This window comes from Hemitrygon akajei, chromosome 11, assembly GCF_048418815.1.
Source record: "Hemitrygon akajei chromosome 11, sHemAka1.3, whole genome shotgun sequence".
In the NCBI taxonomy this organism is placed as follows: Eukaryota; Metazoa; Chordata; class Chondrichthyes; order Myliobatiformes; family Dasyatidae; genus Hemitrygon; species Hemitrygon akajei.
Window position 1 is genome coordinate 82,136,912 of NC_133134.1, and position 14,702 is coordinate 82,151,613.

The window sequence follows — 14,702 nt, forward strand, 5'->3', positions numbered from 1 at the left end:
GCTGGTCGGGGTGGAGGCGTGGTCTGGAGAATGTCGTCCAATGGAGAGGTGAGGAGGCCGGAGAAGGGGCGGGGTCGGCGACCGCAAGGGAGGGCGTGGTCTGGAAGAGAGCGTCGGCCAATGAGAAGGCAGTGGAGGTGGGGAAGAGGGCGGGGTCGGGTACAGCTGGGAGGAGGGTGAGCCCGGAGGTTTGCCGAAGCGTTTTCGTTGGGATGGATCGGGGCGGTTCGCGGTGAAGCGACGGCTGAGGAGGCAGCGGCGGCGGCGGCGAGCCGGGAACTGATGGCGGTGGGCGGAGGCAGATTGGGCTGTTGGAGCTGAGAGGGATTGAGGGTCGGGGTGGATTGTTAGGGTTGGGTTAAATTGTGGGTTTCGATTTGGGTTTGAGGTTGGGGAGGGTGGGAGGGGACGGGGAGTGGGATGCCACCCGTAGAAGGCGGATAACCAGCTTTGCTAGCGGGAGAGAGCAAGTGGTGGAGCTCTCCCCGTTGGCGGTTAGAGAAGGCGGCGAGTCAAGTTGGGAGGTGGGTGAGGGGGGGGAGGAGAGGTGGAACGGAGGAGAGGAGGAGGGAGTGAGGGAGGGAAGGGGTGGAGCACTCCACTCCTAGTTTGCAGCCTGCAGACTTTTTGCAGCCCAGAGACTTTGTGCTTGGGGAGTGGGTAAGGTACTAACTGACCATGGAGGGCGCACACTGCCATGACTCCGGGGTGGCGGACCTGGACGAAGAATCGGTTAGGTGTCAATGTCCCGGGGTCGCGGGTATCCAGGAGCCGGCTCCGCCTGGCCAGCCGCCTCGTTGCCACCAGCCAGGGTGTCCGGCTCCGCTTCTGCCCCGGCCGCCCAAGACGTCGCCGACCACCTTCTGCCCGGACGCCAATACCCTGGCCGCGGGGCAGCCCTCCTCTTCCAGGCATGGCAGTCTGCTCCAGCTGGGCGAAGACCACCCTGCCGGGGTCAAGCACCGGCAGCCCAGTCCGCTGGTCCCCAGGAGGGACAGCAACCCCTTCACCGAAATCGCCATGAGTAGCTGCAAGTACAACGGCGGCGTGGTGAAGCCGCTCACCAGCCTCAGCACCTCCAAGCGGAACCTGGTGGACTCGGAGGCCGAGCCGCAACCCTTGCAGGTCTTCGCCTGCAACCACGTCCTGGGCTCCTGCACGGAGGACCAGCAGCAACAGCAGCAGCACCAGCTCCTGCAGGGGCAGCCCTGCCAGCAGCGGCAGCCGGCCGCCGCCGACGGCGGCAGCAGCAGCCGGAAGAGCACCAAGAAGAAGAACCACAACATCGGCTACAAACTCGGGCACCGACGGGCTCTGTTCGAGAAGAGGAAACGGCTCAGCGACTACGCGCTCATCTTCGGCATGTTTGGCATTGTTGTCATGGTGATAGAGACCGAGCTGTCTTGGGGCATCTACAACAAGGTGAGTGGCGACCGCCCCCCCCCCCAAATTCCACCTCTGTTATTGCCCACCCGCTCCGTCCAGACGAGGGGCTTCAGAACGCGAGCAACGGGAGAGTGTGCAGATGCTGGACACCAAGCTGCAGGAACTCAGCAAGTCAGGTAGCAACTATGGACGGTGTTTTCAACCCGCAAATGCAGTAGCAGCTCAACAGGTCAGTCAGCGTCTAAAGAGGGGAATGGTGCTGCCCGCCCAGCACTGCGTGCGAGTGTTGCTCTGGATTTCCGGCATCTGCCGAGTCTGTTGCATTCTAGACCCCGCTGCCTTTCCGTCCGACTCTTGCCCCTCCCGATACTTGTCAGGTCATTCTTGCCCCCGTTGTCCCCACACCGTCACTCATCTCCCGAATCTAAAGTTTGTTTTTGAATCGTTTTCCGGCGCCCTCTCCTCCGCTGGGAGCATGTTTTGGGGGAGTTTGGATGTGAGGATGATAAACGCCACCCTATTGTGTCTCCTTGGGGTAGGCAGAAGCACCGCGACGAGGGTTCGGGAGCGCAGCCCGCTTCCATCTCCGGAGAGCCCGATCCCGGAGGGGGGGGGGGGGGCTGCGATTGAATTTGTCCCTCTCCTGCCCCGGACGGAGTTGCCCCTGGATGTTTACCAGTCCCCGTTGGCACTGAGGGCCGATACCACCTAGGTCCCTCCTTTCCCGGCTGAGGAGCAACGTGTTGCGCGTCGCTCGGCTGTACAGCGTTCTCGCTGGCTTTTTGCATTCCTCCACCTTCCTCACCACCAGCAACCCCCTCCCCTCCCCCCTCTTTTTGCTGTAGACTGGGCTGTGTAGCAAACGTAGGAAAGATAGACCTCTCCTCCCACGGTAAGACCCCTACCCACACCTTTCTGGGCACGTCTTGTCCAATATAAGGGACAATCTGAACGCATGCTAGTCAACTGAGCTGAAAGCGGGTGGCGATTGGGCAGAGGGAATTGGCACTAATCCCCTCTCTCCGGCGTGTCTCGTGTCTCAAAGCCCTTTTCATCTCTTTGAAGACAGAGTTCACAGCGATAACTCCGGTTCTCTCTAGCGTCATTTCGGCGTGAGACCTGGTGTAGAGCTAACTTCTCCCGGATAAAAAGCCTTAAGTAACCCAGCGTCCGCCCCCCCTTTTGGTGGACCTTCACCGAACCAAGGGATGAGATTTACCTTTTTGTTCCAGCCGCTGGGTGTTTGTTAACAAATACTGAAAAAAAAATTTATTTGCGTGGCAGCCGTATGTCTGAGGGAATGCGGGTGGAGGGAAGAGGTGGGGAGGCTGGGGGTAGGTCAGAGTGGATTGATCGGATGAGAGCTTTTCTAGGAGGGTGGGGGCTGTGATTTACAGAGCAGTTCTACATGGTAGTCGTTGCTTGCGATTTGAGCGATGCTAATTTGAGAGCGAGTCTGCTTCACCGAGCCACAGCTGTTGCGAAGAGATTCTCCTCGTCGAGGACTCCCAGTGCACATGCTCGGCACTTCGCACAATTTACATTTCCTTATTAACATTTAATTAATAACTGATTAGCCCAGTACTGGCTTACTGCCACACGCTGTGCCTTCGGTCAGTCTCTCTCTCTCTCGCACCTTCAATCAATTTCATCCCTCTTCAACTCTTCACTCCCCTCTTACCTTTTCTCTCCTCACCTATCAGGTGCCCCTCCTTCCCTTTCCTCCCACGGTCCATTCTCCGCTCTTACCCTTCAACCTGTTCCAGCGATCACCTCCCAGCTTTGCCCTTCATCCCCCACCCACCTCCCCTCCCCTGGCTTCACCGAGTACCCGCCAGCTTGTGCTCCTTCCCCTCACTCAACCACCTCTCTTTCTTCTCGGTTCTGCAATGCTCGGCTGTACAGCGATCTCACTCGCCTTCGCTCCACCTTCCTTACCACCACTAACCCCCTCCCCCCCTCGGCCTGCAATCTTAACAGCCTCTCCATAGATGCTGCCTGACCTGCACAATCCCTCGCTTTTTGTGTATGTTATTCGATTTCATCCTCTTTTTCTGACCCCATTTGCTCCCTCTTTTTTTCATGTTCCTTCTCCAGTCTGTTATATAATTTTTTTTTTGCAAGGATGTATTTGAAGCATTTTGTCGTCGGCAATTACTGCTATGTTTATTGTGGACCCAGTGGCCAGTGCGTGAGGTTCAGGAGTGGAAACCCACTGTAGCCCATCCACTTTAAGGCTCAATGTGTTGAGCTTTCAGAGATGCTCTTCCGCACACCACTGTTGTAATGTGTGGCTATTTCCCGGTCAGCTTGAACCAGTCTAGCCATTCTCCTCTGACCTCTCTCAGTAGCAAGGCTTTCTCTTCTACAGGATGCTCCGCACGGGATGCCTCTCCTCACAACATTCTCGGTAAACTCTTAGAGACTGTGTGTGTGAAAATCCCAGGAGCTCAGCAGTTTCTGAGATACTCAAACCACCAGCAGTCATTCCACGGTGAAAGTCACTCGAATCCCCATTCCGATGTTTGGCCTGAACAACTGAACCTCTTGACCATGTCAGTGTGCTTTATGCATTGAGCTGGTATTAATGAGCAGCTGTACCTAATAATACCTAAGGTATACACTCTCTACCGATCAAGTCCTGCTACATCTTGGCTCTTTATTCTTCTCCATAGAAGCTGCCTGACCTGCTGAGTTCCTCCAGCATTTTGTGTGTGTGTGTGTGTCGCTCTATGTTCTCACCTTCACGTGAGCAAGGAACTTCATTGCACCCTGGTACTTTTGGTTTGATGGTCACATTGTACTGAAATGGTGAAAAGTTTGCCCTGCATATACTGTTCATGCAGATCAAAACTTTACACGGTGCATTGAGGTAAAACTGCCACTGTCATGGTAAGGTAGAATGTGAGGCAGAGTTTGTTTTGTACTGGAGAGCTATTTAATCATGGGAAAGAAGTTTTCCTTGAGCCTGGGTGGTACATGCTCTTGGGCTTTAGTATCTTCTCCCTGCTAGGAGAAGGTCGAAGAGAGAACATCCAGAGTCTTGGATTATGTTGGCTGCTTTGAGTCAGTAAGAAGTGTCGACAGAGTTCATGGAGGAGGGACCGGTTTCTGTGATGTGCCCGGCTGTGTCCACAATTCACTTGAAGTCGCGTGCTTGGACTGAGTGAACTTCTCAGGCCCTTTGTCAGAACCAGATTTCAAACATCTTCCTTGTCTCCATTTTGGGTGTTTTGTATTTATAAGTTTGTCTTGTATTATCTCAGAATGGTTTACTTGAACTTCAGCAGTTAAAGTGATGGACATAGAAAATGACAGTGTAATTAAGGTAAGGCACCAAGAGGTGAAAGGGAAGAATCTGCAGGACATACGAGAGAGAGAGAGAGACTCAGCAAAGCAGAGTGAGACATCTCAATGGTTTGGAGCAGAGCAAAGATGGCTTAATCTGTGAATAGTGAGTTGATTATGATGCATGGTATTTAATAGCAGAACCTACCCCTAGACTGCTGAAATTCTATTTTCAGCAAAAGCTGTTACGGTCTGTGACTGTAGTGGAAAGGGTGGTGGTTTGGGAAGAGGTGGCTGCAACATCGGTGGATACCGGTCAGGGACCAATTCTCACCGTTGCCTGTGAGGGGTTTCTACATCTTCCCCGTAACCACAAATGATTTCTCCAGGTGCTCTGGTTTTCTCCGTTTCGAAGATGCACGGGATAGGGTTAGTAAGTTGTGGAAATGCTATGTTGGTGTCTGAGGCATGGCTGCACTTAGGGTCTGGACTGAGATTTGCTCACTGATTTGGTTTAGCATCACTGTTTCGATATACATGTGACAAATAAAGCTGACCTTTATCTTTTATCCAGTGCTGTGGCTTTCTCCGTAGAAATCTGTGTCTTGCTTGCTCCTGGGTGGCAAATTATGATCTCCTGAGCCTCCGTGAGATGCTTCTCTTTCTGGAGGGTTTCATGAATTCTTTTTGTTTTTCAGTGGTGTGAAGGTAAGAGGTAGACAGGCAGCTGTGAGCTGAGTACATGGGAACTCCAGGAAACAGTAGGAATTTTATTGCACCCTGGTGTGAATTGTGTAGCATTCAGGACTGCTCCACCATTCGAGTACTGTGGCTCCTCCTGCCTTGGGAACAGGAAGGAAAGTGGAGATGAGCCCAATCTCCCTCAATTTCTTTGTGTCCCAGAAAGCTGATGACCTCAGCAATGGACATATTCAGAGTACCCTTCTTTGAAGAAGAGTTCCAAGCACATACATCTCCTGTGTGAGGAAACCCCTCTTTGACTCCATTTGAAATCAGTAGCCAATCCCCCTCCTATCTGGATGCTTTGTCCCCTCATCCTACCCGCACTCCAATAAGGTTCTCTCTCGCTCTTCTGAATGTCAACAAGTCTGTGGCCAGCTGACTGAATCCTGTATTATCCATGTCTGCATCTCTAGAATTGACTGAGTAGGTATTCTGAGCCCCTTCCAATGCAAATTGGAAGCAGCTGAGACCTCAACCTCGCAAATTAGAAGCACATGTTCGCATTGTGGTTAAGACGGCTGGGTTCAATTCTTGTTTGAGTAGACTGCACGGTTTTCCCTGTGACTGCAGGGGCTACCTCCAGGTGCTCTGGTTTTCTTCCAAATTCCAAAGGTGGACAGGTTAATGTTTGTTGGCATCTGCAGGATTTTTTTTGTGTTTAGGTTCAGTAAGTTGTTGACCTTCTATGTTGGTGCCAGAAGTTTGGTGACACTTAGGGCCGGTTCAGGTCAATCCTCGCTGATTTGATGCAAATTATGTGTCTTTTCTATACATTTTGATATACAGGTGATGAATGAAGCTAACCTTGCTAAACTTACTAATCCTTATTTCTAAATGGTACATGTACATCAGATGTAATCTCGTCAGTGCCCGTTACGAATCCAGCAAGAGTTCCTTGTCTTCTGCTTCATTTTTCTTCCTAATTGTTGTACGTGATTTGACATTTTTCATGTACGGTGCCCTTTCCTCTACCTCAATATTCTGTTCATTTTCCAGATTTTAATCCAATTTCCTTTCTGTAACACTCCACTCATCAAAAAATTTGCCCATTCACTTGACCCTCTCTATGTCGTTCAGTCATTTGTGACCTCATGGACCGTAGTTTTAAGGCAAGATACGATAGTAGGTTGCCAGGCCTTTCTGCTGCTGCCCAGGTTGGGTCCCGGCTGGGTTTGAACTCAGGACCATCTGCCTTGAAGTCCAATGCTGGTGCCACTAACCCACAGCTGACCTCTCTATAATTTCCCCCTACAAATACCGTCTTCAATTTACTTCCCCAGCTATACTTGCGTGGTTAACAGTAAATTTGTCTACAGTGAGTACTAATGCTGGAATCAGGAGCTAAAAGCAATCTGCTGTAGGAGCTCAGCTTGTCGAGCAGCATCTGTAGGTGTGAGATAGAAAGAGCAATTGGCGATGTTGTGGGTCAAAATCCTGTGTCGGTATAGGTCCTGCAGCAGACCATTTGTTCTAAAATTGTCAGCATTTTTAGATCCCATATCTAAGGTGGGATGTGCTTGCACTGGTGTGGGACCAGAGGTAATTTAGAAGAATAGTCCCAGCATTGAAAGGGTTAATGACAAAGGATCATTTGGCTCTGTCTGTAGTTAAGAGTGGGGGGGGGGGTGTTGGGGTGCTAGTGGTCTCATTGAAACCTACTAAATATTGGAAGGCTGGCATAGGGTTGACTTGAAGAGGATGTTTCCAAAGTGCACAGCCTCAAAATAGAAAAGTCCCTTTAGAATAAAGATGAGAATGAATTTCTTTATCCAGAGGGTAGTGAAACTTTGGAATTTATTGCCTCAAATGTCTGTGGAGGTCAAGTCATTGAGTATATTTAAAGCAGAAGTTGATGGGTTTTTGATTAGTCAGGGCATCAAAGATTTTGGGAGAAGGCAGGAGAATGAGGTTGGGAGGGATGAATAGCAGATCAGATTTAATGGGCTGAATGGCCTAATTCTGCTCCTGCGTTTTGTGGTCTTATAAATCTTTGTACAAAATGTTTGAAACCCACTTCATAACCCCTCTGCCATAATGTCATAAATTACATCAGATGCCACAATTTGAGTCCCGATGAAGGGTCTCAGCCCGAAACCTCAACTGTTCATTTCCCTCAATGGTTGCTGCCTCACTTGAGTTCCTACAGCATTGTTTGTGTGTTGTTCCAGATTTCCACCATCTTTGTCTACAGAAATTGTGTAATTTGAGCTCTTTATAAGGAGCGTCTGCAGTCCAATGCGTGGTACAGAAGCTGATGCAGCCAGACAGGACACTCTCGAATGGGGGCAGGGAGCCTTGCCCACCTCAATCTCAGTGTAAATTCTTGACTGATGTGGTAATGTGGGTTCAGGTTAGGTCGTCCATTATGTGCACACAAAAGAACTTGGTGCTCTTCACTCTCTCCACGGCAGCGCCATTGTGCAATGGAGAGTGGTGGACCTGGGCCTTCCTGAAGTCCACAATCATCTCCTCTGTCTTGTCCATGTTGAGACTCATCACTCTCACACCATTTTGACAAGCCGCTCTGCCTCCTCTGTGTGCCGACTCATCACTGTTGAATCATCAGCGAACTTGATGTGGTTTGAGCCGGGTCTGGCAGTGCAGTCATGAATCAGCAGTGGGTTGGGCACCAGCACTCAGCTAGATGGAGCTCAAGATGTTACTGCCAACTCTGACTGACCGGGGTCTTTCTATCAAGCGCAAGATCCGGTTACAGAGAGGGGCGTTGAGTCCCCACAAGGACAATTTTCCGGCCAGCCTCTGAGGACCGATTATTTCAAATGCTGAGCTGAAGTTGATAAACGACACCCCCTTATTTGAGGCATTATTTCCTATTAGGACAGGACAGAGTAGAGGGCTGAGATTGTAGGGTAGTAACTTACTAAACCTGGTGTGGGACCTAAGACTCCTGAAATTCTGCTTGATGGTAGCAGCAAGGAGAGGACATGGCTGGATAGTGGGATCTTTGCTTGATGCTGCTTTCTTGTGCAGTGCTCCTTGTAAAATGATCGGTGCTTTGCTTGGGCTGAATCAACCACTTCTCATAAACTTTTCTCTTCCTGGACATGGTATTTCCATACCAGGCTGTGATGGAATCAGTTGGGACACTTTCCACTTTGCATCTGTGGAAGTTTGTCAAAAATAGCGAATCTATGCAAACTTCTAGTACAGTCACAGCTGTGTGTTCTTCATGATGCCAGTTACATGCTGGTTGCAGGACAGGTCCTCAAACACAGGGAATTACTGACTCATGGACCTTCGGTTTCCTCCACCTGTACTTGATAACAAGCTCTTTGGTCTTGCTGTCGAGGCATCACTCCGCCAGATTTTCATTCTCTCTCCTATACGCAAATTGGTCGCCACCTTCGATCTGGCCGGCAACAGTGGTGGTGTCGTCTGCAAATGTAAATTATAGCATTGGAGCTGCTCTTAGCCACATAATCAGAGGTAGAACAGGGGGAATACCAGACAGCCTTGTGGTGCACCTGTGCTGATGGTGAGTGTGGATTGCCTCTGAACAGTTTCCATTGCAAATAGTACACATGCACCAGGTGTAGTCTCGCCAGTGCCTGCTAGAAATCTAGCAAGAGTTCCTTGTGTTCTACATGATTTGCCTTCCTAATTGCTGTACTTGCGGTTTGACTGTTTCACATAAACAACACCATCCCTCCACCTAACAATATTGTTTATTTTTTAGTTTTTAATAAAATTCCTTTGCTTTGGTACTTCATCTAATATTTGCCCATTCACTTATCCTCTCTATATCCCCCTACAACTGCTCTGTCCTCAGTTTGTTTTCCCACCTGCATTTGGATAGCTAGCACACTTGGCTGCAGAGAGACAAGACTGCTGGTGCTGTATCTGCGCCGACAAGTTCTGGTGGAACTCGGGGTCAGGCATGTTGTGTTGGTGATGTTGCCCCATCGTTTCCTCCTACCGATGCTGGTCAACCTGCCGAGTTCTTGCAGTTGGTTGTTTGGCTCTACGACACCCAATCCTTTTAAGTCAACCTGCCAGGTAAAGTCGCTGCTCTATAAAGCCCAGGTCAGGCCACACCTGGAGTGTTCAGTTCTGGTCACTTCATCATAGGAAGAATGTGGATCCCTCACCCATCCATCTTTGGAAGGTGGGCGGAAGCCAGAGTATACTCCAAAGATGTATGGGTTAGGGTTAGTGACTTGTGGGCATGCACTACTGGTGCAGAAGCACGGTGACCCTTGTGGCTGCCCCCAGCCTCTGGTTTTGACAGAGTATTTCACTGCATGTTTTGTTGTACAAAGCTAATCTTCAATCGCTTGCCTTTAGCAGTCACCTTTTAGTGACACATTATGACTTGAAAATCTAAATACATTACATCTACGAGTTGTCCTTTATCTCCCCTGCTTCTTGCATCATCAAGGAACTCTAATTTCTCAAGCTCCATTCCCTTCTTGTAAAAGCTGACCGGCTCTGCTTGTGACTTTCTAAGCGCCCATCGTAATATCTTTAATGGATCCCAGCGCTCTCCTAGTGGATTTTGGGCTAACTGTCTGATTAATTTCCCTCTCTGTAGCTCCGTCCTTGGACAAAGATTGCCTTTGTGCTTTTTTTCTAGTCTGCTCTGGGACCTTTCCAATATCTGGGGAATTTTTGAAAATCGAAAGCACTGCATCCGCTATCTCTGCGGTGCAGATTGGAGGGGTCAAGGGAATTGTGTTTAATCCCATTAACGTGCCCAGATCCTTCTCTATCCAGTGGCAAAGTTTGAGCTGAGCGTTTCTACCAGGCAATCTCTACCATTATTGTAATGCTTTTAGTGACTTCTACCACAAAGATAAACATTTTTATTCATTTTTTTCACATTATTAATTCCCATGTCTCAACCACTAAGAGGCCAGTGGTAATCTTGTCTGCTCTTATGTAACTTTTAAGAGCTATTTTAATGATTAAATTAGCTTTATTTTTCCCATATACTTAGCAATGTACAGTGAAATGCCTCATATGCGTCAAATCAGATCAGTGAGGGTTGTGCTGGGGGCAGCCTGCAAATGTTGCCGCACCTTTGGCTCATAGAAACATAGAAAGCCTACAGCACCTTCAGCCCCACAAAGTTGTGCTGAACATGTCCTTACCTTAGAAATTACTAGGCTTACCCATAGCCCTCTATTTTTCTAAGCTCCATGTACCTATCCAAAAGTCTCTTAAAAGACCCTATCGTATCAGTCTCCACCACCGTTACTGGCAGCCCATTCCACGCACTCACCACTCTCTGAGTAAAAAAAAAAAATCCCCCCTGACATCTCCTCTGTACCTACTCCCCAGCACCTTAAACCTGTGCCCTCTCGTGGCAGCCATTTCAGCCCTGGGGGAAAAAGCCTCTGACTATCTACACGGTCAATGCCTCTCATCATCTTATACACCTCTATCAGGTCACCTCTCATCCTCCGTCGCTCCAAGGAGAAAAGGCCGAGTTCACTCAACCTATTTTCATAAGGCATGCTCTCCAATCAAAGCTACATCCTTGTAAATCTCCTCTGCACCCTTTCTATGGTTTCCACATCCTTCCTGTAGTGAGGCAACCAGAACTGAGCACAGTACTCCAGGCGGGATCTGACCAAGGTCCTATAGAGCTGCAACGTTACCTCTCGGCTCCTCAATTCAGTTCCACAATTGATGAAGGCCAATACACCGTACGCCTTCTTAACCACAGAGTCAACCTGCTCAGCTGCTTTGAGCGTCCTATGGATTCGGACCCCAAGATCCCTCTGATCCTTCACACTGCCAAGAGTCTTACCATTAATACTATATTCTGCCATCATATTTGACCTACCAAAATGAACCACTTCACACTTATCTGGGTTGAACTCCATCTGCCACTTCTCAGTCCAGTTTTGCATCCTGTAAATGTCCCACTGTAACCTCTGACAGCCCTCCACACTATCCACAACACCCCCAACTTTTGTGTCATCAGCAAACTTACTAACCCATCCCTCCACTTCCTCATCCAGGTCACTTATGAAAATCACAAAGACTAGGGGTCCCAGAACAGATCCCTGAGGCACACCACTGATCACCAACCTCCATGCAGAATATGACCCGTCTACAACCACTCTTTGCCTTCTGTGGGCAAGCCAGTTCTGGATCCACAAAGCAATGTCCCCTTGGATCCCATGCCTCCTTACTTTCTCAATAAGCCTTGAATGGGGTACCTATCAAATGCCTTGCTGAAATCCATATACACTACATCTACTGCTCTTCCTTCATCAATGTGTTTAGTCACATCCTCAAAAAAAAAAAATTCAATCAGGCTCGTAAGGCACGAACTGTCCTTGACAAAGCCATGCTGACTATTCCTAATTATATTATGCTTTTCCAAATGTTCATAAATCCTGCCTCTCAGGATCTTCTCTATCAACTTACCAACCACTGAAGTAAGACTCACTGGTCTATAATTTCCTGGGCCATCTCTACTCCCTTTCTTGAATAAAGGAACATCATCTGCAACCCTCCAACCCTCCGGAACCTCTCCCGTCCCCGTTGAGGATGCAAAGATCATCGCCTGAGGTTCAGCGATCTCCTACCTTGCCTGGGGTACATCTCATCCGGTCCCAGTGACCTATCCAACTTGATGCTTTCCAAAAGCTCCAGCACATCCTCTTTCTTGATATCTACATGCTCAAACTTTTCAGTCTGCTACAAGTCATCACTACAATCACCAAGATCCTTTTCCATAGTGAATACTGAAGAAAAGTATTCATTAAGTTTTTATTTGTGCCATACTCTGCCAGAGCCTCGGTGACCACTTATTTTTTCAAGTGAAAAAAGATTTCAAGTGAGGAAAGATTCTGTGAGTGGTCCCCCACATCCTTCTCACAGTGCAGTGTTTTTTTTTATGAGGGCGAGTTGTGAGATCGACACTCAACCCAGCACAGATGGAAAGCGTGTCTGGGAGCAGCCTGACTGGATTCGAACTCGGGAACCTTCGCTCCGGAGTCCAGCGCTGATGTCACTGTGCCACCAGCTGGCCTATTCATTAAGTACCTCTGCTATTTCCTCCAGTTCCATATGCATTTTTCCACTGTCACACTTGATAGGTCCTATTCTTTCACGTCTTATCCTCTTGCTCTTCACATACTTGTAAAATGCCTTGGGGTTTTCCTTAATTCTGTCCGCCAAGGCCTTCTCATGGTCCCTTCTGGCTCTCCTAATTTCCTTCTTAAACTCCTTCCTGTTAGCCTTATAATCTCCTAGATCTCTAACATTACCTAGCTCTCTGAACCTTTTGTAAGCTTTTCTTTTCTTCTTGACTAGATTTACTACAGCCCTTGTACACCACAGTTCTTGTACCCTACCATAAGTTCCCTGTCTCATTGGAATGTACCTATGCAGAACTCCACACAAACATCCCCTGAACACTTGCCACATTTCTTCCATACCTTTCCTTGAACATCTATTCCCAATTTAACTACCAAGTTCCTGCTTGATAGCCTCATAATTCCCCTTACTCCAATTAAATGCTTTTCTAGATAGATAGATAGATAGATACTTTAATCATCCCCATGGGGAAATTCAACTTTTTTTCCAATGTCCCATACACTTGTTGTAGCAAAACTAATTACATACAATACTTAACTCAGTAAAAAATATGATATGCATCTAAATCACTATCTCAAAAAGCATTAATAATAGCTTTTAAAAAGTTCTTAAGTCCTGGCGGTAGAATTGTAAAGCCTAATGGCATTGGGGATTATTGACCTCTTCATCCTGTCTGAGGAGCATTGTATCGATAGTAACCTGTCGCTGAAACTGCTTCTCTGTCTCTGGATGGTGCTATGTAGAGGATGTTCAGAGTTATCCATAATTGACCGTAGCCTACTCAGCGCCCTTCGCTCAGCTACCGATGTTAAACTCTCCAGTACTTTGCCCACGACAGAGCCCACCTTCCTTACCAGCTTATTAAGACGTGAGGCGTCCCTCTTCTTAATGCTTCCTCCCCAACACGCCACCACAAAGAAGAGGGCGCTCTCCACAACTGACCTATAGAACATCTTCAGCATCTCACTACAGACATTGAATGACGCCAACCTTCTTAGGAAGTACAGTCGACTCTGTGCCTTCCTGCACAAGGCATCTGTGTTGGCAGTCCAGTCTAGCTTCTCGTCTAACTGTACTCCCAGATACTTGTAGGTCTTAACCTGCTCCACACATTCTCCATTAATGATCACTGGCTCCATATGAGGCCTAGATCTCCTAAAGTCCACCACCATCTCCTTGGTCTTGGTGATATTGAGACGCAGGTAGTTTGAGTTGCACCATATCACAAAGTCCTGTATCAGTTTCCTATACTCCTCCTCCTGTCCATTCCTGACACACCCCACTATGGCCGTGTCATCAGTGAACTTCTGCACATGGCAGGACTCCGAGTTATATTGGAAGTCTGATGTGTACAGGGTGAACAGGACCGGAGAGAGTACGGTTCCCTGCGGCGCTCCTGTGCTGCTGACCACCGTGTCAGACCTACAGTCTCCCAACCGCACATACTGAGGTCTATCTGTCAAGTAGTCCACTATCCAATCCACCATGTGAGAGTCTACTCCCATCTCCGTTAGTTTGTGCCTTAAGATCTTGGGCTGGATGGTGTTAAAGGCACTAGAGAAGTCAAGGAATGTAATCCTCACAGCACAACTGACCCCCTCTAGGTGAGAGAGTGATTTGTGCAGCAAATACATGATAGCATCCTCCACTCCCACCTTCTCCTTATACGCAAACTGAAGAGGATCCTGGGCGTGCCTGGTTTGTGGCCTCAGATTCTGTATTATCAGCCGCTCCATGGTCTTCATAACGTGCGACGTCAAGGCAACAGGTCTGAAGTCATTCAACTCCTTTGGTTGTGGTTTCTTCGGTACCGGGACAATACAGGATGTTTTCCACTGTCTGGGTACTCTTCTCTGCTCCAGGCTCATGTTGAAGATGCGCTGTAGTGGTTCTCCCAGCTCAGTCGCACAGGCCCTCAGTAATCGTGGGGAAACTCCATCCGGTCCAGCCGCCTTGCTGGTACAGATCTTCCTCAGTTGACCTTCCACCTGTGCAGCCGTAATCCTGGGCGTGGGCAAGGTCTCCTGTGAGTGGCTATTTTCCTGTGAGGGAAGTAAGCCTGGTGTGGATTTCTGCGGTGAGGATGAGATTGAGCAGTCGAACCTGTTGAAGAAGTTGTTCAGCTGGTTCGCTTTCTCCACATCTCCACTTATGTTCGCCCCCCGCTTTGCACTGCATCCGGTGATGATCTTCATCCCATCCCACACCTA

The 14,702-nt window shown here is 48.7% G+C and overlaps 1 protein-coding gene across 3 annotated transcripts in view; it reads left to right on the forward strand.

Moving 5' to 3' along the window:
* The first annotated feature begins 227 nt into the window (after positions 1-227).
* The window catches only part of LOC140735770 (small conductance calcium-activated potassium channel protein 3-like), a 135,347-nt gene continuing 120,872 nt past the window's right edge, over positions 228-14,702 (forward strand). For 2 of the 3 annotated variants that reach the window (XM_073061238.1, XM_073061239.1), the window contains exon 1: positions 565-1,422. In XM_073061238.1, the coding sequence (XP_072917339.1) occupies positions 679-1,422 (744 nt within the window). In that variant the 5' untranslated portion in view covers positions 565-678. Of the gene's footprint in view, positions 289-564; positions 1,423-14,702 lie in introns of those variants that run through there. The other variant, XM_073061240.1, reaches the window with a different exon arrangement.